At 40.0% G+C, this 23,267-nt stretch overlaps 1 protein-coding gene across 1 annotated transcript in view; it reads left to right on the forward strand.

Moving 5' to 3' along the window:
* The window catches only part of lama2 (laminin, alpha 2), a 167,213-nt gene that overhangs the window by 122,606 nt on the left and 21,340 nt on the right, over positions 1–23,267 (forward strand). The window contains exons 37-54 of the mRNA XM_086166628.1: positions 1,488–1,630; positions 2,140–2,238; positions 4,209–4,320; positions 8,247–8,409; positions 10,618–10,696; positions 10,788–10,919; positions 12,389–12,505; positions 12,595–12,758; positions 13,691–13,829; positions 14,646–14,748; positions 15,004–15,120; positions 17,118–17,300; positions 18,189–18,343; positions 18,977–19,120; positions 21,470–21,603; positions 22,376–22,535; positions 22,635–22,759; positions 22,965–23,127. Of these exons, the coding sequence (XP_086022754.1) occupies positions 1,488–1,630; positions 2,140–2,238; positions 4,209–4,320; positions 8,247–8,409; positions 10,618–10,696; positions 10,788–10,919; positions 12,389–12,505; positions 12,595–12,758; positions 13,691–13,829; positions 14,646–14,748; positions 15,004–15,120; positions 17,118–17,300; positions 18,189–18,343; positions 18,977–19,120; positions 21,470–21,603; positions 22,376–22,535; positions 22,635–22,759; positions 22,965–23,127 (2,432 nt within the window). The remainder of the gene's footprint in view (positions 1–1,487; positions 1,631–2,139; positions 2,239–4,208; positions 4,321–8,246; positions 8,410–10,617; positions 10,697–10,787; positions 10,920–12,388; positions 12,506–12,594; positions 12,759–13,690; positions 13,830–14,645; positions 14,749–15,003; positions 15,121–17,117; positions 17,301–18,188; positions 18,344–18,976; positions 19,121–21,469; positions 21,604–22,375; positions 22,536–22,634; positions 22,760–22,964; positions 23,128–23,267) is intronic.

Raw genomic sequence — 23,267 nt, forward strand, 5'->3', positions numbered from 1 at the left:
ACTTTTTAACCTGACCACCAATGAATACATTTTCTAAATGAATAAGTAAAACAAATACATACATTCATACATAAAAATGTATATAAATTCATAGTAGGAGAACCACTGGTAGTGATAATCTAATGTTTACGACATGAAACAAAAGCACAAAATAGGTCACTCCCCCCTTTTTGAGCCACAGTCACTGCGTTATGATAGCAGGGAATGGAAGATAATGTTACAAATCACTTACATATCATTAAAAATTCGTAAAGAGACAAGACGTGAATCTATTTCCAATTGCCTCTGAAAGCTATTTTACTGGTAGCCCGTATTCAGAAAAACGTGATCTTGAAATGTTATCAACTCTTGAGAATCAACTTTTATAGAAGTCCCCCGTGCATCCCCCCAAAAAATTGTGATCAAGTTTATTAAGTTTTCTTATATTTTGGCTGTTACATCACAAGACATGGCCCAAAGACTCACTGGGGGCCTTGCCTTTGTAATTCACTGATATGTAATTTTAAAAACAGAACGAGATTCGTTCTATTATTCTTTATTTTCACCAGAATCGTCTTGAGAGACAGTGTTGTAACACTCATGAGAATCAGACCAACAGCCTCGAACAACTTTTTTTTTTAGTTGCGCTTGAGCTTTTTCTCCAGAATTAACAGTGTAAATCCATCCCAGAAATGACAGGTGTGAGGAGACATGATTACAAAACCATAGTACGGGACGAGAGGAAAAAAAAGAATTTGTCATTTAACTCCCATCTTTCATTGGCGTCAAAACATAAATATGATTGTAACAGTGCCTCCTACAGGTCAGACCTGGCTATTGTTCTTGGTTTTATAATTTCACCTGTTTTAGATCAATGGGTAAGTTTGATGTTTGACAGTTTGTTCGTGTGTGTGTGTGCGTGTGTGTATATGCATGCGCAAGTCTGTGCACGTTTTTTGACTGAGTGCATCCTTATATTTACGTTTTCTGGTTTTGTCAGAGATTGATCGAGAAGAAACTGTTTTTATTTTATTTAATTTATCGTTGATTTCCCTTGTCACAAATTTTAATTTCTGCAATAAATCAGCCCTGGGCTGGAGGAGAAAAGGAAAGCTTAGCAGCACACAGACACACAGACACACACAGTACGGGGAAAAAAAAAAAAAAAAACAGTGTATGCGTTTGTCCCATGTAATTCCCTGATGCATTTGTGCATTTATGTGTGTTTTTAGCCTGCAGTGTGTGCTCATAATGGCCACGATGTGCTGAATTTCATGCATCGACTGCCTTGTCTTTTAGATGCCTGAGTTACAAAAAGACAAATACACAAGTAGTCACCATGCTCCAAACAGACTCACAAGCACACCCATCTAGATGCATAAGTACAGCACACATATACTACATAGTAATAAGCAATTAAACTGTCACTCTGTCTCCTTTACCCTCATTTCATATTTATTGGTCAGTAAACATGCTGGCAGATGTTTTCACTCTGTTTATTTCTGCAGCCTGCGATGATGAGTGCTCGGGTTTGCTGATCAGCGACATGGACCGCTTATATAACATCATCAATGAAGTCACTTTGACTGCACCTCTGCCACCACCTTACAAAATCCTGTATCGCTTTGAGAACATGACAGAGGAGCTCAAGGTAAAAGAAAAAAAATTAATTGTTCTATAAAGTAACCTCATTTACTTTGGGCAAGGGCAGCGTCACTGTTGCATCAAGAGGCACACTCCCATTGGTCACAGTTGTTACACCTGTTACTTGTCATTGTTAGACAGTATTCATATTTTCCAATACAAGTGCCAGATGTACAGCACAGTTGCCTCTCAGATCCGTGGCTAGTTAACGGCTAAGATTGCCGTACCCCGGTGAGTTGAGTCTCCCACTGACTCGATTAACGAGAAGAAGCAGCTGCATGACGTAGGGGTTTAATTCAGTGTTTGCCATCAAATAACCATTAAAAAGGGTCCCCTTATGACACATTTGAAAGTGGCATGAAGCTCAATGTCTTGTCTTGTTATTGTTTTTTTTTTTGTTTGTTTGTTTTTCTTGATTATTTCCTTTGGTTTCTTCCCAAACTGTTGAAAGGCAGATCTCTGGCCCAAATTACATTTCCATCTCTAATTTCTCCACATCTTGTTCACATCCTCCAGCACATGCTGTCACCTCAAAGAGCGCCCGAGAGATTACTTCAACTGGCCGACTCCAACCTTGGGTCTCTAGTTGTTGAGATGGACCAACTACATAGCAGGGTATGGAGACTTAACTTTTCCTTCAAAGTCGTCTGTCGTCCCTTGCCGGCATCCTCTGCTATCCACCTGCTCTCTGTTCTCCTTTCAGTGTTTTTGTCTCTTTGTCTGCCATTACAAAACAAAACCAATGCACAGACAGGGAGGGAAATCATAGTGTAAGATGGCCCTACTGTGCAAATCAACCAACAATAGCAAGTTTCCGCATCACAATCAAATAAGTATCATAGCACTAATCCAGAAACATCAAGTCAGGTGGTATAATTCTTTAGGTGGTCCAGAGATGAAGTGTAAATAAGACCAGAACAGAACTTGCCTTAATTATAATCTGTGTGCTTTTTTTCACTAGTCAGATGAAAAAATATATAAACTATTTCTATCATGAATTGGGGGTGAAAACCACCGGGATCTCAGGGTGTGTTGTATGGACAGACTCAAAAACTAGCAAGGAAAATCAGTATTGAAGATCAGAATGAGCCAGCGACAGCAGACCTCAGTTTACTTTGGTACTTTGTGGTTTAATGCTGATGGATCGTTTGGTGGCAACCATATTCCCACTCGCATAAAGTACCATCCTTCTACCGAAAATGAGAGCTGGCCTTTTACCAACTGTTTGAACAAAAAAAATAAAGGAAATTAAGGAAGAAATGTAAGAAAATCAACTTTTAACCACCAGACACGGGGTTTGTTTTCATTCCATCTTCAGTATAACAGAGTGTCTGACTTGTCCTCAAGTGAACTCTAAATCATCTATACCTTATCAAACTAGAGCTCTCTATCAGACTATACCGCTCTTGTCTCACACCCCTCACTCTTGATAGAAAGGCAGTGAAAAAGTCCAGAGACTGCAAAAGGAGCAGCAATTGATTTAGGATACAATATTAGACTAACGCCCATTGCACAGGCAGTGGCTATACTGTTGACAACATGGACTCTGTAGTCATTGCCTCCAGAGCACTGCTTTGGTATTTTGGTGACTTTTGCACCCTAGAGAGAAATGATTGGTAGGGAGGCTGTCTGCCGCCTGACAAGGATGCAACACCATCTCAGAGTCAAGAGCAGGTACGTCTCTAGCTCTTAGCTGCCCTTTCTATACGCGGAGCAGGTTGACAGCTCTTTGCACTTGTGCTGCACATTGTCCTTATTTAAGTGAGGTTTATGTCCTCAGTGCTGCCCTTAATTAATGTTGTAAGGCAAAAAAAAGAAAACTTCTTTAGTGTCATCCGTGGCTGAGTGCTGCCTGAATTTTATTTTATTTTATTTTATTTTATTTTATTTTATTTTATTTTATTTTATTTTATTTTACCCCTTTTAACATGGTCTGGAGGAAAAATAAATCAGAAATCAGAAATCAGAAATCAGATAAGACGTGCCATCACAAGTGAATGTTACACTTTGGCCTGGAGGGCAAGTTAACCAAAATAGAAAAAGTCTCAGTAGAAAGAGTTTGCAAGCACCAAAAAATATCACATTCGTGCTGTCAAGCTTCACCCTTTTAGGGACTGGGACCTTGACATTTGTTGACAGAAAAGATGTCATACACCTCATGTCACATACACACACACTCACACAAGCTAAATTACATAGCTAGGGCTTGCCTGATTGCAATAATACCTATTTTTTTCTGGATGTGACTACGCAAAGTGCTGCCATTTTTTCTGTTGAGAAAACAGACATTTCACCACTTCTTGTATTGCAGGTCCAAGTTGTGTTTTTATTTTTCTGGTGAATAATTAATTCACATGTCTGTGCATGTCTGGGCCTTTGAGCGCAGATGTAGACAATGACAACAAAGAGCGAACTCAGTAAAGGAACGGTATACTGGAAGAAATATATTGCATGTGCATGTGTAGACATCCTCATGTCAGCCAACTGGATCTAAGAACCCCAATTCCCGTCATCTCTTGACAGCAGTCAATAATACCTTCGCTTTTTTTTTTAGACACGTTTATTGTTTTATTCCCAACGTCCAGGCCACAAAGGTTTCTGCGGACGGAGAACAGGTGGAGGACGATGCGGAAAGAATTTTTAAACGAGCCGAGGACCTGGAGCAGTTCATCGGGGACACGCTGCTGGGAGCCAAAGGTAGCTGAAATGAACACAACCTCTCCGCCGCCCCTCAACTGCCGATGTATCCTGTCACCTGGGAGGTCTGAATTTATATGTCTGCTCGCTCACCATTTTCATTTGTCATCAGAGGACATTGCATCATATTATTAAGGGGCTCCTTGGGTTGAATTCAGATTATTACATTAGGGGGGAATATATGATACAGTGACGAATATGAAACCGGAGTATCAAATGAAATGAATAATTTTACTGCCTCAACATATTAAAAATGAAGACATACATGGTGCTCCATCCTCAGATATGTAAGAGCTACGGTGATTTATACCAATAACTGTAACGGGGTGAGTATGATTCTCAATGGAACCAGCATAGACCGCAAAAGATTATCACAACAGTCATCCTCATCCATGTTAGAAAGAATCCATGCAAAAAGTGTTGTGGAGGCTGGTGAGCCATCTGCCGCTCTCTGCCAGCTATCGGCACTAAGTGTAGCCTGAACTATAAAAGCACAAGCAGCAGTCTGCAGTGTCACTAACCACGGTGATAAAAAGTCAACAGCCAAGATAATGGGGTTCTGTGATTCATTATCGTTTTGCGGTCAGTGACTAGCAGGCATTTATTGGCTGCCGGGGTGATTCTGTGTGGCATTAGCGATACTTACTGGGAAAGGTGAATGGAAGACTGTGCTCTAACACATTTATAATGCTCGCGTGCAGCCACGACTGATAGTTTCCAGTGAGTCTGAAGGCCCAGATGGCACGGAGAGTCAGAAAAATTTGTTTCCGCAGACAATATTGCATCCTGGTTTTGTCAGTCAGCGCAGAGATCAGAAACTCCTCTCTCCGAATGTCTGTGGAGGTTCTCACTCATCCAAGTCATGGTGAATTTCGACAAGAATCCTCTCTCCAAACTGTTCCCTTGTTTATTTGCGAGGCTTCTGGCTGTGTCTGGACGCAACTATGGAATATTTGATTCAAATTAGAGCAGCAGGAATGATCAGAGCCTGATGCACCTTTAAGTCAACTTATGTTTTGTTTGGAAAAAATATGAAATGAAACCTTGTGGGGGGACAAACATTGCACAAAGACCATAATGAAAATGATAAATCATATTCAGTTAAATCAAAGTCAAAAGTATTGTGTTTATAGTGTTTTTCTCTCAGCTTCCTGAGGTCACATACATATTTATATATACATATATTTATATAAACCCTCAGGTTTGCAGCTTATGCGGTTAATTATCCTTATGACATTATTGGAATCTATTAGCTAATCTCTGCTTGTTGGGGCAATGCTTGATGGAGTAACTTCCTCTCTGTAAGAATAACATTCGTACAGTCTTTTCAGGCTGACAGATCTGCTCCTATCTTAATTCTACTCCCAGTTATGAATGTGTACTTAAACAACTTTCCTTCTCCAAAACTGATGTCGTAAAAATAAATGTGCTGTTTGAAAAGTTCAGCGGCTTCAATAATCACCTTTATCAATATTTTATGGCTCTTGGGATGAAAAGGAAGTAGCCAAAGCAACACACTCTGAGTGGTTATGATGAAACTGTCTTCTCTTTGTTGCCCCTAGCATTGGCCCTCTGCCTAATCACAGTGCGTGTGTATGTGTGTGTGTGTGTGTGTGCGTGCATGCACACATGTGTGTGTGTGTCTATGTGTACAACATTTGTGAGTTGAGTGACTGTGTGTTGCAGCTCACTGAATGATTGAGAGCGGCAATTAGAGTCTTAATTAGTGGCTATCAAAAGCACACACATAATTACACACCACGTACACAAATACTGGTGAATGCGATGAATATATTCATACTTGCCAACACACACAGACACACACTCTCACACAGAATATGGCTAGAAAAAACTGTCGACTCCTTCCTCTGTGTGCTCGTGTTTACTTGGTACCCTAATATAATTCCATCCACGTTTTAAGTGTTTAATTGGCTTTTAAATCCCACTATGTAATTATATAGCAGCGGCGCACAAGCTTGCACATGCACATGTGCATGTGCGCACACACAAGAGGCTATATCAAGACGCGCGCTACAGCTGTTCATTAGCATGATAGCTTTAGTTTTGTCTTTACTCTAATCACATCATGTTTACATTTCAAATGAGAAGAAAATGCTGCATTGACACAAACTCACACCCACATGCACGTACACACACATGTACACGCATGACTACACGCAAGCCTTGGCCCACACATTATTAAAGTTTCAACTTCCTTTAATCTTATTACGTTTACATTTCAAATGAGTGAAAAACACACCATCAGCGCTGACACACACTCAACACACAGATACACACAAAAGAACAAGATATGCACTGCACACTCGCACTAATACAACACCCTTATTACGTTTCAGCAGTTTGAATATAATTAAAATCAACTTTCATCACTGATTGGTTTTAGATTCCAGCACCTTTAATTCAATAAAAGGAAGGGCAAACATGAATTCTTCCAAAATGGAGTGTTTTGATCAACACCGTGCGTTTAAATGAGTTTGGATCAAATGAAGCAACTTTGACTTTTTTCTGTTTGAACTATGAAGATGAGAAATGCCAGATGGCTGTGGGTTTTGTCCGTCTACTGCTTAAACAGCACTGAATGGTGTGTGTGTGTGTGCGCGTATGTGTGTGCGTGTGTGTGTGTGTGTGTGTGTGTGTGTGTGTGTCTTCATGCACTATACATTTCCATGAGAAAATAGAATGCTCCAAGTTAAAAGTGTGATGTTCCAAATGTTCCAAGTTGAATTTTTCAGTTTTAATGACTTGTAACACTAAATAATGCAGAACTAATGAACTATTTTCTGCATAGATGATAGACAACACGGCAAATAGACAAGTCAAGTCAGATATAATTTATATGGCGCCGGATCACTACAGAGTTGTCTCGTGACACTTTCCATGGCGAGCAGGTTTTGACTGCACTCTTTAAAACGATTTACAGAAACCCAACATTCCCCCATGAGCAAGCTAGTGGCGACGAGAGAAGGACAAAGAGATAGATAGCAAGAGTGTAATACTGACGGGGGAGGGACAGGCAAAAATCATTTAAATGATAACAGCAGCACTAACAGTTACGATTTCAGCTGACATGATGCAATAAAAGCTTTAATATTCATAAAAGAAATAGCAATGGTCAGCACCTGGTGGGACCGCTGCAGTAGATCGAGCCACACCTCCTTGGAACCTGCGAAAAGAAGCGATGGAGGGACATACTGTAAGTGCCGACAGGAAAGGAAAAGTGAAAGAATCGGAAAAGTGCATCATGGGATATCCCTCAACAGCTCGCATAAAAAGGCGCTAGTCAAAGCCTTAACTATGAGCTTTTTCAGAAAGAAAGATTTTGAGCAGATTCTTAAATTCCGATATTGTAATACACTCTTTGTTACATTAATTCTAACAATTTTGTCGTCAATGCTTGCATCACCTTCTGCTTCAGGATCGAGCCCATGGCTTATTGTAATGTGACAGCAGATATGTGCACCTCCTCTGCAAAACCTTTTACTCAGCCCTTGAACATAGTTCAGTGTCACCATTATCATCAAAATATTTCTAGGCAACAAATTTCTAGGTGTCAGATAAAAAGGAAAATAAAAAGAAAAATTAAACACTGGTTCCTCTCTTTTCACCAAAAGCCCACATAGTGAAAAGGATTTTTTGCTCCAAATTTGATTGACATTAGTGTTACTTCTATGAATTAATGAAAAAAGCTGACTGTGCCATTCAGTGTTTCTGAAAGGGTAGAAAATTTATAAAATAATCATAAACTTTTGTATATCATTGTTGATGATTAATACTAAAAGTGAATCAGGGATGAAATCTTTCCACAAGGAGAACACGACTGAGTATTCTTGGACTGATTCTGTCCATCTGCAGTCGCCTCAGAGCATCATCTCCGCATGTGTGTGTGTGTGTGTGTGTCTTTCCAGACCTCCATGCAAAGTCTGCCGAGCTGAACCAGACGCTCTCGAGGAGAGATGGAACCCCAGACAAGAGCCTGCAGGAGATGAAGGAGGAGATTCAGGCCATGTTAGACGAGATGAGAAAACGACAGCTGGGGGGGAAGAAGGGCATCGCTGAGGAGGAGATGGAGTACGAACACACACACACACACACATACACACACTTGCACAGGGATGGTGTATCCTTCTCCAACATGCTATCTTGTTGTTTTGGAGAAAACGCACACAAACATACACATTTGTGAACATACACACATCCTAGTGAGACTGCTAGGTTTTTAAAGACTAGTAACTAACAACAACATGTGAACAGTGTAAAGAACAACATGAAACTCTTTGTAGATCTCAACCCATCCCAACCGGAAGGGATAATTAGTCAAAATCAAAAGTGTCTACTCAATCGTCATTCTGTTAACACAACAGAGTTAAATCTTCTCTTGAACGTCCGATGACGTGGTTTCCAGCTCCGTTGCTCTCGCTCCTCTGTAGTCATTTGATGAAATTGGCAATCTACTCTCTTCCTCCCAACCGCTCTCTCTCTCTCTCGCTCTCGTTCTGTCTGTTTCTTTCAGCATTAAATCTTGATGAGGTAGATGAGTTAATTAAAAGTATCGCTGTAGGGAGAACAGGGGGGAACTGAGAGATTCAATGAAAGGAGAGAGGGTGGAGGGGATCACAGGGGGGGAGAGGGGAACAACAGCCAGATGGACATTCGTTGTGTAAGAAAGAACGACAGAGAATGAAAAACAGAATTTACGCCCTTTTCTGAGGCTAGGGGGTGGTCATGTGACTCGACCCTGCAGTGATGTTGGTGGTGGCTGACGGGGGGGGGCACAGAACATAAACAAACACTCCGGACCTTTGGCCTAAATGGAGGAAAAATAACACACTCGTTATTTCTATTTGAAACGTTCAGCTTAATCATTATTTATTTGCGTGTTATCAATGTTTTCATTTTCTTCCGTGGCAATTAAGCATTTAATTGTAAAGCCAAACAATAACCCTCCAGTATAAAATAAATGCCTCATAATTAGCCAGGTAATGGCACGCGCCCTGACTGTTTGATTCCGCTTTACTATTATTTTCTGTTTTCGTCATACTATTTCCCCCAGGCTTCATTAAAATTTTATCAGATCCGATAATTACCATGCATATATCCTCAAAACTCTGAGAAATTGTCCTCTGTGTGATGTCAACTGGAGGACGCTAGATCCTTCTTGTCTTAATTAATGCTGAAGGTGAAAAATAAGGTTCATTAAGGGACGCTTTGGTTAACATATGGTCATTAAATTGCATTAAATACTTCCAAAGGGAGAAGAACCTAAAAGCTTCAACATGAAATATAGTAAGAAAAGGCCACATGTCAAATCTAGCAGAAACAATGTTGTTGATGGTGTTCTCCTTCCGGACTTCCTTTATGAAAAACTGGACTGGAGAAACCAGTAACTTGCGAGAAGAGGTTTGAGGACATCTGCAGAGACAGATAGCGGCTCGGGAATATGTAAACTGTGACAGCATTACATCCTCATATTCTTCACAGAAGGACCGGGAGCAATCTCCATAGAAGCCAGGGGACAGTGTGTACATTTGGGGAGGATGCTTATGTTGATGTTCTTTGTCATCATGGTTGTTGAGATCGCTGGTACTGAGGAAACAGCATCGGAGACACCTCGGATGAAGAATGAGAGTAGAAATAGAGTCCACATCATCAGTTAAAGAAATGAAGCAGCTCGGGAGTAATTTAATGAGGCAGAACTACCATCTTTGCTGACGATTAAGCTCTAGGTCCTGCACGGGGGTGGCCAAATTGGGGGACAGGCTGCAGCTCTCACCACGGCCACTAGAGGACAGAGCACAGTCAAATGTTTTCTAACATCACAGAGGGTTTGATGATATATCTTTCGAGTCAGGACAAAATAAGATCTCATATAATCCTTGAGAAATGGAATATATGAGATATATGGGGCCAGATACCTCATTTACCTCTATATATGGTACCGAAGTATCAACATTATGCACATCTTAACAGAATGAGGGTGATGAGTGGTATGCATCAGGGCTGTGGGTTATTGGTAGCTGCCACCATACTCACTTGAAACTTAAAAAAAAAATCATATTATCACACATTAATTCACCTCATCTGACTCTCCTTATCGACAAGTATTTCTTAGTTATACACCGCTTTACATTTCGTCCTTTTTTACGCCTTTTCATCCCTCATTTTATCTCTTTTCCTCCCTGAGTTTTTTTTTTTTTTTTCCCTTATAGTCTCTTATCTATCTGCACATTTTAATGTTATTTCATTGTTTACGTGTCCACCATCCCGCTCTTCCTCCAGGCAAGCAGAGGAGTTATATCAGAGAGTGAAGAGACTGTTTGGTGAACCACATCAGGCTACAGAAGATCTGAAGGCAGAGGTGATTTGAAGTGAAATCTTTAATTTCCTTTTTTTTTTCACCATTGTTAAATTATTTACACAGACTCAATTTCCCATATTCTTTTTCAAAGATAAAAGAAAAGCTCTCAGATCATATGGAGAAGCTTCAGGAGGCCCAAGAGTTACTGCACAATGCCCAGGGGAACACCAGGACGGCCGCCTCACTGGCTGAACAGAACCAAGCAAACCTCACAGCCTTGGAGGTGAACAAGCGACACATGTTTCTACACATATTTTTTAAAGTACACCTTCTCAGTGACATAGAAACAGAGTTGAGCACGGTCAGCGTACTAGATTTGTGTTTAACTGCAAGAGGATGCTTTCTGTCGCTTTGAATGCCTCTAATTGCCCGGTTGACAATGAATAATTTAAAGATATTATGGCCCCAACCTCCCCACTGTCATTATAATTACATGTCACCCTGTCAACCTGTGTTACCTTGGCTGATAGATATTACATTCACCTCTTTTTATTCGCACCATTTTTTTAACATGAATGAAAGAAAGGTATAACCTGTCACACAGGTGTACAAAGATAAGTTTGATTTAAACTGAAAGGTTGACTAGGGAACACACAGCTAGGTTTTGTGTGATGTGTAATGTTTGTATAAAGTATAATGTAAAAGCTTTTGAAAAAAATGATCCGTTCACATAACTTGTGTAAGAAGAAATGGGCAAAGTATGTCCCTGGTAAAATGTTACTGGGTGAACTATGATTATTATTGTTTAAACAGTAAAAAGTGTTGCAGAAACTAAGCCCAGCTGAACACATTTAAAGTTTTGTTTTTCATCTCAAGAATCACAGAACATCTGAGTCTGCTCATCTCTGACTCGACTGAAATTACTTTTTCAGCCGTCTGCATTCACATCATCAACAGGAAACAGCAAGCATTTATCACTATGATTGTTATATGTCCCAGAGGAAGTATTCAGCTTTGATGACACACACACACACACACACTAATACACACACACACACACACATACAGACAGACGAACAAGACCCCTTCCTTATAGAATTCGCTGTGACTCTGCAGTCTTTTTTTTTTTCTGCGACCAGTGAAGTCCCCAGAACACAACGCAGTACAGGGGAGTCATATTATTTGGTCCAATTTTTTCTTTTTATTTCCCCCCGCGACCAATTACAGCTCCTGTTTTCAACAGGTAGAAAATCTCTTTTTATTACAAGCTGGATTTTATCATTTAACCTTAGCTAGAAAGCGATATTTTTACAATTATAGCATCAAATAATATTGAAACCCGAACAACATAATGTCACCATATGTCCTATTCATGCTACGCATTCAGTTTGAATGGTAGTTCACTGTAAGAAAAACAACTTTACTTTTATGTTATAAATATTAGAAAAGACACAGTTCAAAACGGATTACATCTAAAAATGTTTGCAGTACATGTCTTGCAACCTTTTTTTCTGTGGACCTCATAATTTTAATGCATTTTTTTAACGAATCCTTTGAATTCCTCAATTGTGACAGAAATTAGCTGAAGTCTCCTAATGGGCTTTAAAAATATGTTTGATAAGTGTAATTGATTTACCCTAACTGTGAAAAAACATCTTTACTCCTCCAAAAGGTTGTCATTAGAGTTGCATAACCTTTTATTACATCCTCTCGCTATATGAGACATTCAGAACCCATTTTGTTTTCTTTCAGAGGAAGCATTCTGCAGTTATTGCCTTGAAACAAGAAACCCAAGATGTCCTTGGAGAAGGAGAACGTCTCCTTGGCGAGGCGAACCAGCTCTCTGACAACATTAATAAAGAGTTAGAGGTACGTGCAGCCATCAAACATATATAGGAACTCTTTTCAAACTTTCCAACGTGCTGAATTCAGTCAGCCTGTTTTCACTGCATTTTCAGGACTTGGAGGAGATGGATCGAGAACTCGGTCCTCTTCACAGTCAGTTGGATAGTCGAGTTATTCTCCTCACTGAGGGCTTGAGTGACGGCAGTTTGGCCAAACATGTGCACGCCGCAGAGGAGCACGCAAGACAGTTAAACGAGTCTGCTACTATTTTGGACAAGTAAGTACAGTTAAACCTTATGAGGTCAGTCCTTTCACACCCAATGACAAACTACTATAAACATTCATTTCAGATACATTATATCTTATATGTCAGTGCTTGTGTGTGTGTGTGTGTTGTTTTTTATTGATTCAATTTTTTTTTTTTTTAATAAAATGAACACTGGAATAACATTTCTCTAGTTTGCATCGCACTTAAGATGCACCTTACATTGTCTGCAGGTTCACGCAGGCATTTATCCAGCTATAGAGGAGGCTGCTTTGCCTGGTGCTGCTCATAGAAGCTTGTCACCTTGCTTTATGATCTGATTTAAAGAGTATTAAAGCCCTAAATATGAAAAAAAAAATATTTAAAGGATTAAATGAGATGTAAGATTGATTTTGTTGTTATTGTTTCAAGTCAAGTCAGATTTTTTTTTACATGGCCCGCAATCACAACAGAGTTGTCTCATGACACTTTGCAAGGGAGCAGGTCTGGACCAAATTCTTCAAATTTTTCCCTGATTGCTGTCTGTGTTCCCTCTCACTTCAAAAATCTTGGAAAGATCCCAGCACAATGTTGGTGCACTTCGTCGCAGAAAGAAAGATTGGGATATAGTAGGACAGAGAGTAAGAAAGCAAGTTTGATGGGAATATTATGCCAAATAATCTCATACTAATAATAACAGTAGTGCTTACTTTTGCAAAGTTCTCTTGAAATGATACAATAATGTAAATATTCATAAAAGAATCAATCTTACTTATTTTCAAAAGTATGGGCCCATCTGTAAAATTGTACAGGTTTACTAAAGGTGATAAAAACATCGATGTCTTGATGGGACGGTGGCTAAAGTGAAAGCTCGTACACATCATCATCAAGTTTCAATTTCACAGTAAGCATGTAGTTTGCTTAATAAACTATTCTCCCTTTTTATCCCTTCTTCTTTTTCTCAGAATTTTGGCTGAGGCAAAGAATCTCTCCTTCAATGCAACAGCTGCGTTTAAAGCTTACACTAACATTAAAACAAACGTTGATGCAGCAGAGAGAGAGGCAAAGGCAGCCAAACAGAGTGCATCCGAAGCGCTGGCACTAGTAGGTGGACACACAAAAACACACATATACACAGTCACGCTGATCTGTACAAATGTAAAGGACATTGGTTAAGCAGACTACAAGTGTCTTAGTATGTGTGTGTGTGTGTGTGTGTGTGTGTGTGTGTGTGCGCTCGTGCACGCTGGTGCGTGTGTTTGCCTTGCATGTCGTAACCATAATGTATGCTTGTGCTCTCCATTTGTCATGCCTTACAGATCAAAGCAGCCCATGTTCCTCTCTTCCTCTCTTTTTACACTGTCCTTTTCTATTATCAAAGCAACACACACCTGAAGTATGCCTTTCCCTATTTTTTACCAAATTTATGCATTAAATCTTACATATTTTCCTCTTTTTCAAAGCCTCCTATCGCACTTTTTCTCCTTTTGTCATTTCCCCACTTGTTGTTTTTGTCTCAGTTATATACTTTGTGTTTGATTTATTATTTACTTGTTCTAACAGCTTGGCAAGCTTCCATTTTTCCTTGTTTGCACCTTTATTTCTTTAATCTTTTGTCTTCCAATCATTTCTCAAAGTATTTTGTTTTTATTCTATTTCTTTTTTTTGACTTATTTCTTCCATTTACATTCAAAAGTGAGGAGTGAGGGACGAATGATAAGACAAAAAAAAAGAGAAAATTAGAAAGTAATGATGCATGGTTTTTAGATAATATAAACCATCATAGTGTCAATTGAATTGACTACCATTTGAAAAGTAATTATGCCGATGACTACTCATTTTGTGTGACCAAAAATGTATAATTCCTGTGAAGGATCTTTCAAAGTCATGCATTGTGTGTGTGTGTGTGTGTGTGTGTAGGCTATAGGTCGAGATGTCCCAATGAAAGAAGCGGCTCAAGGTGCCCTTGAAAAGAGTCTCAGACTACTAGATCAAGCAAACCAACTTCAAAATGATGTCAGAGGTACTGAGAGCGTGGGTGTTTGTACTGTACAGTATATTGCATTCACAGTAGATCCTGTATTTTATCCAAGCACTTTGTATGGAACAGGAACAAGCAGTACAATGAAATATGTAGGCTTGTGATAAATATACAGTGAGATGGACTTTGGACACTGATTATGGTGATATACAAGTAAACATTTGTACAGCTTCAATAAGCATCTTTTATTCATGTTACTGACTTGTGTGTGTGCATATGTGTGTGTGTCTTTTATAGAGAATGCAGATAGTGTGGCTGAACTGAAGGACAGGCTTAAGGCTGCAAGAGAAAAAACCAAAGTCCTTTTCACCGCGGTGAATGGAACAATAGCAACACTCAATGCTATCCCCAATGGTATGTTTCAGGAATACACAGCATGTGTATGTCTGTGAGCAAGAGAAAGTGAGAGGGGATCAATATCAGCACATGGATAGAGGTCAGATGCTCTGGTAAACTCAGCTTGACACTTGTCAATACTTAAAGGCACAAAGGTTATAAATCCAGGGTGATTCATAGAATTGCATTTGGATCAATTCACAGTAAATTTCAATGTAAAGTCTCCGTCTATTCATCCATTTTGGCTGCCAATCTGGAGCCAGGTCACAATGGCAGCTGACTCAGTTAACAGAGCCAGGCGTCCCAGTTTCCTCCAGAGTATTCTGTGTCAACTACGAGGCCACTGCAAGACTGTTGAACATTCCCGGGAAGCTTCGAATGGGAGGCATCCACGAGATATGCTTACCAGAAACCTGCTACAGGTCATTGTTTTAAGAGCAATAGGACCACGTTATCGGTGAAAAACAGAAGTAATCTCAAAGTCCTTGTCCATTCTCCCCCCCTTGACTAACGCCAGTGGTCCCATTTACAAAGGCCACAGATAGATCCTTTTCAAAAGGGGTACCCCTTGCAGACTATGCAGATGTATTCTGTGTTGTGTTGAGAACCCATGAACCGCCCCTGCAGCGATTGGACAGGGAACAGATGGTTCGTTACAATGACCCTCGCTACACATATCCAACACCCACGGGACTCAACCGTACACTTTTTCCATGCCACTGAACTTTTGAAGATTAATAGGCATTCTCCTTCAAACCCTCAAGGATTGTAAGGGTGGAAAGCTAGTCTATTCTATCAGGAGACTTGGGATGGATTCTCCATCATCTTAATGAATGGAAGGTTTTAAAGAACCAATGGATCATTTTTTTCATATAGATACAGAAAAAGATATATATAGATATAAGATTTCTGCAGAGAAGAAGTCCACTTATCTAAAAAAAAAACATGGTCTTTCTAGTCAAAGCAGTGAAAGCTTTCTTTCTACCTACTGATGTCATCCACATTAGTGATCAACGCATCTCCTCACCTCCTGTAAACAACCAGAGCTGAGCCTTTCTTCCCTTTCTTTGATCGCCTGACTGTTGGATAGGACCTTCCTGCCCCATTGCTTCTACAAAGTCCTCTCACCCAGGAATTACCATTCTAGCCTTCTGATAGTTGTCTGATACCTGTGGGTGAACCAGACCTAGAATGGCCTCCATCACCACTGGCACAGATAGATTCAAGATGACATTTTCAAAAAAAGGAGACCTTTAACATAACCTATTCAAAAGCCATGTCCATCCATGAATTGCTGCTCCTCCAGACACACAGGATCCTCTCTCAGACCCCCCAGTGTGTAAAGAAGACCTTCAGGGCAACTGATTCAAGTTAGAATCAGGTGCGGACAGTGGAGAACCCCTGATGTATCACCCCGGGATTCTAAAGCGGTTATACACCCAAAACACAGCTCAGCAAAAACTAGTAATCGGTTATTGGAGAGACACCACGCACCACAATTATACATAAGCTGGAGGTAGTGTTGGGAAGTCACATTTTGAAGCATTGGAAAAAACAGACAGTCTCCAACTAAATGGCGCTTCATTTCAGGTGTTCATCGGAACAATTCACTCAACAAAGGGGACAGATTAGTCATACTGAAAATGAGTCAGCATGTTGGGAGAACCCCATGTAGGCATCAGTAAAGTATTGTCAGGTCAAAGCTGCTTGAAAACAAATCTTTTGTACCTTATTAGAACCTGAAATTTGATTTGTGATCTTACATCTCGGTGGCTGTGTTTCCAGCTGTGATCTTTCCCTCGTCAACAATGAAGCACTGATCAAATGTATGTTTTTTTTCTGTAAACAATTCATACAGAAAAATTTGAAACACGTGAAATCTGGGGCCCAATTGATTCTACTGTACACATTCCTTCACACGTTATTTCACTGCAAGAAATGCATTAAACACCATCAGACAGCCGCATACAACATTTTTCCACTGATTAAAATACGTATATGTCAACGTTTGCCAGACACAGCAGCTAAGCTAGCAGCAACAAAGGCTGCAGCAGCCGACGCCAATGCAACGGCCACCGATGTCCTGGAGCGGCTCGGGGATCTGAACCTTCGTCTCCTTGGGATACAGAGGAATTACAGTGAGCTGGAGGGCACAGTCACCGCAGCCAATCAGATGATCCAGGACCCGGAAAAAAACAGTAAGTGTTTTCATTTGAGCAATAAAACTAAATGTGTGTTCATTTGTCAGCGTGTAATGACCTTATGAAGGGCAAATTTAAGTAGCTCATAAAGGCACTGACCAGTTTGTGAAAAGGACCGGTCATTTAACAGTTTTTCCTTTTTATAAGAACTATCGCATATTTTTTTTCCAACTTTTAAAAATCCCTTCCAACCTTCCTAAGGAAATCACAAAGCCATGTCTCCAATGCAAAATGTTATTTTCTTTTACTTCCCGGCATTATATTGCCGATGTACCTATATGTTGTCTGTATATCCACTTCAATTAACAAATTTGTTTTGATTTTTGTTGTTATTTTTGGCAAAGAAAATTAATTCTCTTAACACTTTTTGTCCATAGCTAATTGTGTCAGGGCAACATAATTTGGTAAATTATGCTCGAAGTAACCCCAAATCTGATATTTTCTTTTTTGTCTCTCTTTTCAATCCCCCACAGCAATCAGTATGTATATTCCACTTAATGCCTTAAAGCACACAGTAGTCGCTCCTAATAATCCCTCAGCTCTGCTAGAGCATGAGATGTCTGCTCTTTGCGAAGCATGACAATCTTTGCAGCTTTCTGTTCTATGTCTCTAAGCCTGTATGGTATAAATCTAAATTAATACTTCAGATAAGCTCTGGTTTGAATGCTGAGCTTCTCTAATTGTTTGGCTGTCTTCCACTTCCTCCACCGTTCTCGCACTCTTTCTCCATATTATTCTTCCTCCTCTCAGTTTTGTCAAGGATTTTCTTGGCTGTCATGATTCCTCCTGCTCTTTGTATTCTCCACGCATATATAATGTACTTTACATTGCTAGTGAGAAGAGATACTGCACTTGTTCTGTATCAAAACTACTGTATCTCTTTAGTTCATGCCGCAGGGGCTAAAGTGAAGGATTTAGAGGACGAGGCCGATAGGTTGCTGGAGAAGCTGCAGCCAATCAAAAAGCTACAGGACAATCTGAGGCGAAACATCTCGCAAATCAAGGAATTGATCAACCAAGCCAGGAAGCAGGCCAACTCGGTAAGTTCTTTTCAAATAGACTAGACAAGTCCCCGAAAAGAAAATAGCACTTAAACAATTTATGCAGCCGTAAAATACGTCAGGCATGTTTGCTTCACCCTGCAATTCGCATTTGCCGGAACAAAAAAGGTCTTTTATGGAACACTGGCACCGCACTGAAGCAACATCTTGCAACGAGCAGCAGTTTCAGCATCACCATCCAGTGCTCATATGTATAGAAACGCCTTCAGTCCAGATTGACTTACTATGTAATAAGATGATACATAAGCATGAAGGATGTTGGAGTAGAAGTAAAAGACTTTTTTCTTCAAAATATGAATTAGTTGTAAAACCTTCTCTTTTCTCTTCTTCAGACATGTATAAAAAAATCAGTTTGGTGCTCTGCCAATTCTTGACGTAATATTTGATTGCTCCAGCATTATGTATTTGTTTCAACAGGGACCCACAACTCGCTAAACCCACATAAAGCTGTTTACAAGATTTATTTGTACAGCAGAAGGAGAAAATGACTGGTGCTTTTGTTCTCTCCTTTACTGTGGAATGCAAACACAAACAGATTGAATTCAATGCACAAGCCCGGTACTTAATCCTGCCTGAGCTCGCATTCTCTATTTCCTTTTTCCCCCTTCCCAGATCAAAGTGTCTGTGTCGTCAAATGGCGATTGCCTCCGTAGTTACCGTCCTGACATCAGAAAGGGGAGGTACAACACCATCATCCTACATGTTAAAACCACCACGCCCAATAACCTGCTCTTCTACCTTGGCTCAGCCAAATATGTAAGTTCACCATGTATCCTGATTTAACAGTTTGCAGCAAAGAGTCACGTCACGTAACCGGCAAGTTCTCAAGAAATTTGCAAAGGTCTCGAAAATAAAGTTACAAATCTTTGTACTCTTCCGAATGTGTGCTTAAACTCATATTTGATATGGACAGGTACGGAATAAAGAGCCCAAACACCAGTTGATGCATTTAATCAACTCAGAGTTCTTTCCTGGAAGCTTATCTGTGCCAAATAAAAACATAATCCTTAAAAAATCCGTCCCCTTTTGAACATCAAAACATGCCTGAAGGCACCTTGCAAATAAAAAAGGTAAAATAAATAAATTAAAAAATAAATTCAACCATTTGATTATCACATGAAAGCAGACGCCCTGATATTTAATTAGAAATGGATTTTTCAATGTACATTTTCAGATACTGGATAAACCATTGTAGAAAGTTACAACTCATTAAGTTTGTTTGTGTTGCTAATATGTCTATATTGTGGGGAAAAAAACAATATCTACAGCTTTTGTTTTTAACTGAGAAAATAGAAAATGCAGTTAACAATTTTTGTTGTTTTGAATGCCCATTAATCATGTTTATTATATTGTTCAGATGCTGCATTATAAATTGAGTATCGTTTATCATACTTAAAAATGCTTGTGTTCAAGCCCAAACTTCACATGAACAGAAAGACCAAGCATGTATGTGGTCATGTGTGCACAAGCACTCATGCACACACACTACACAAACACACAAACACATCCACACACACAGCCTCATAGCGACACACACACACATACTTCCAGATTGATTTGTCCAATATGAGGATAATTAATTCTCTCAACACATAGTCACTAGCACTGCGTAAACATGGCACATTGCTCTTCGAAGGTACCACTGATAATCCCGAAGCGTCTTGATGAGCCTGCATGTGTACATGTCCAAACAAGCTGCAGCAATTAACAAGTTTATGTTGCTCTCTGCTATAGCCTGATTTCCCTGGAGAAATCACTGCTTTGCTGCATCTGACAGCAAAGTCGCAAGTCCAAATGCGTCTGGCTGTTGCGTGTGTGTGTGTGTGCATGTGTGTGGTAGTGTGTGTCTCTCTCATGTAAATTCTCTAATCGTGACAAATTCTGCATGAATAGTAATGCTCCCTCTCTGTGCATGCAAGTGTGTGTGTGTGTGTGTGTGTTTTAGCGTGAACCCCTAACATTACACTAATAGTGTATAATGCTAGTTGAATAATAACTTTGCAGCCCTGTGATCTGTGCCAATGAATAATCACCATTACCCTGGAGAGGCTAGAAAGATAAGTGTATGTGTGTGCGAGCATGAGCACATGCGTGCGCGTGTGTATGATTTGTATCTTCAAATTCGGCACCCTAATAATCTTTAACTTTGCATAATGCTATATGAACAATAATACTGTGTGTGTGTGAGTTCTTCAGAGACGGCATCCAGTTTAGAGCATATGCTTGAAAAGTGTCTCATTCATTTTTTTGGCTCATACATAAGTAATCACAACATTAATCAAAATACAGGCAGATAGTGTGAAAATCTGCTCAGAGAGTGAAACCTTATCTTCAGAATGAGCTGGAGCCAGGTCTCCAATAATCGTCCTCCATTCACTCCTTCAGCTGTCCCTACTTGATGAATAGGCTACAAGGTGATTTTCAATAAAAGGAGTTTTCTGACGCTCATTAATAACAATCTTTTCCCATCACCACAAATATACTGAGTGCAGCTTGATTCAATATCAGGACTGAGAGTAATGCACATGCAATTAACCATAAAGCGGTGCACGGTGGCACTCCTAGTAATTTCGCTGCATATTGTAGTTTTAGCTATTTCAGAGTGCAAATATATAATTCTTGCATGGGGAACGTAGATATCTCAGATCGTAAGATATGTGTTCAGATCATCAATACACGTCAGTACTTGCCTGAAGTAAAACTTCCTTTTGATTCCATTTTCTTTTTCCTCATTGGCATTTTGCCCTTCAGCTAATTCGTTTACATATTTTAAACTTTTTCCCTATACTTTTTATCTCAGTCAATATAAAGCATTAAAGAAACATGGAAAAATGAATTTAGAAATAAATAATAACTTTGTTAAACACCACACCTGCTCAGACATCCTAAATTTAAAGGATTTTTGTTTGAGATACACCTTGACATTTGAAACGAAAGCTTATAGTTAATCACACGTATGACTAATTTAAAGATGCTTGTCTAAATACAACAGAGTTTGCAATAGACAGAATAAAGAAGCATGGATTATTTTGTGTCTGTCCAACTGTAATTTTTGGGGTCACATTCCAAATATCAACTTAACAATTGGTCTTCTATTCGTCTCAGGTGGACTTCTTGGCTTTGGAGATGCGCAAGGGCAAGGTGAATTTCCTCTGGGATGTTGGTTCGGGTGTGGGGAGGGTTGAATACCCTCATCACACCATCAACGACGGGAGCTGGCACCGAATAGAGGCGTCTCGGTAAAGCCTGCGCACATCAGCGCTCAGATGCTCATGCATTTTGTTGCACTCACTCTGTTCTTCATCTAAGAGACATCAGCCTCCGTGCAAGGTCACCACAAAAAATGGAATCGGCACTTGCTGAACGCAGAGCCAATGTAAACCAAACATTAATTTATTGTTTTTAACATAGTCGAAGAACAGGGAGCAAGAAGCAAATAATTTTGAGGGACCTGTGAGACAAAAACAATAAAAGGAGTCAAATGTGATCCTAAAATGTGCAAATAGGAATCGGTACATGGTCGCATCGCACATCTTTCAACCCACTTTAGGTACACAATGGTGTTCATTCAAGGCAGCTTTATCTACTAAAGAACAGCCAGTAGGAATAGACAACAAATGAGGGGCATCATTTCTCTGTTAAATGCAGAGGAGGTGATGTATATCAACCATCCAGCACCAGATCCATTAACACCAAAGCAGATGTCTCCATTCCAACTGGACTTTCCATTCATGGGTTTTCCCAGAAGTCTTCTCTGGAAGGATCGTAAATAGCGCCTGTCTCCAAAGGCTGCATCTCAAAGCCCTGTATCTCCTCTGAGAACACATCAAATTTTTATTTTTTTCTACCATGAACCTCAGAGAGATGTCAAAGTTCACACCTCAGCAGACTGGTCACACAAAGAGTCTCACTGAGAAATTATAAACGCCGATTTCAAATGACTTCCCGGGAAAAAAAACAAAGATCAATAGCCTTTTAACTGTGGCTTTTTGTTTATTTTTGTGCTTCCAGTAACGGGCTCAATGGTACTATGGCAGTGTATCCTCTGGAGGGCTCTATGGCTGGGATGATGCCAACCCCCGTCAGTGCAAACTCGCCCACAGCTTACACCATACTGGACGTGGACCAAAATGCGTATTTGTTTGTGGGAGGAATACTCGGCACTGTTAAGGTTTCTGCCTCTTGATAACAACATCAATACCGTTCCCCTTTGCGGCCTTTTCTTTACCTTTACTGTACTCATTATGATTTCTCGTCTCTGTCGCTTCAGAAAGCGGATGCTGTGAGAACGACAACATTTACAGGCTGTATGGGAGAGACCTTTTTGGATGGTAAACCAATCGGACTGTGGAACTACAGGGAGAGACAGGGGGATTGCAAAGGCTGCGTTGTCAGGTAGACAACATAATAATGAAACAAAGGATTTTCGGAAATTGTATGTTTCCAACATTTTTCTCCAAATTGTGAAGGGACTCGTAGCCCCAGACATGTAGAGACAGGTCCGTCTGGATTTAAGACATCATTAACTGCATTTCCTTTTATCATTCATTTATTTTCCCATTTCAAACTCCGATAACTGTTGGAAACCTGTGTTTGCCAGCCCGCAGCGCTCAGACGGTGAGGGGACTGTCCAGCTGGATGGTGAAGGATATTCTGCCGTGGCACGGCCCACGAGATGGAACCCAAACATCTCCACCATCGCGTTTAAGTTCCGAACCTTCTCCTCTGAAGCTCTGCTAATGTATCTGGCAACCGAGGACATGGTATGACTGAAGACTTGTGAGAGGACATAATGTCTGTGGTCCGGGTACCAGCACAAACTATTGTTGTGCAATTTTATTTTTCAAACCTCACAAAAATCAAAATGTATCTTTATTTCATACATTCATTTTCCTTTATTCAA

The sequence above is a fragment of the Fistularia commersonii genome, chromosome 20, assembly GCF_037954325.1.
Source record: "Fistularia commersonii isolate RoL2024-O1a breed Wild chromosome 20, RoL_Fcom_v1.0, whole genome shotgun sequence".
NCBI classification, from domain to species: Eukaryota; Metazoa; Chordata; class Actinopteri; order Syngnathiformes; family Fistulariidae; genus Fistularia; species Fistularia commersonii.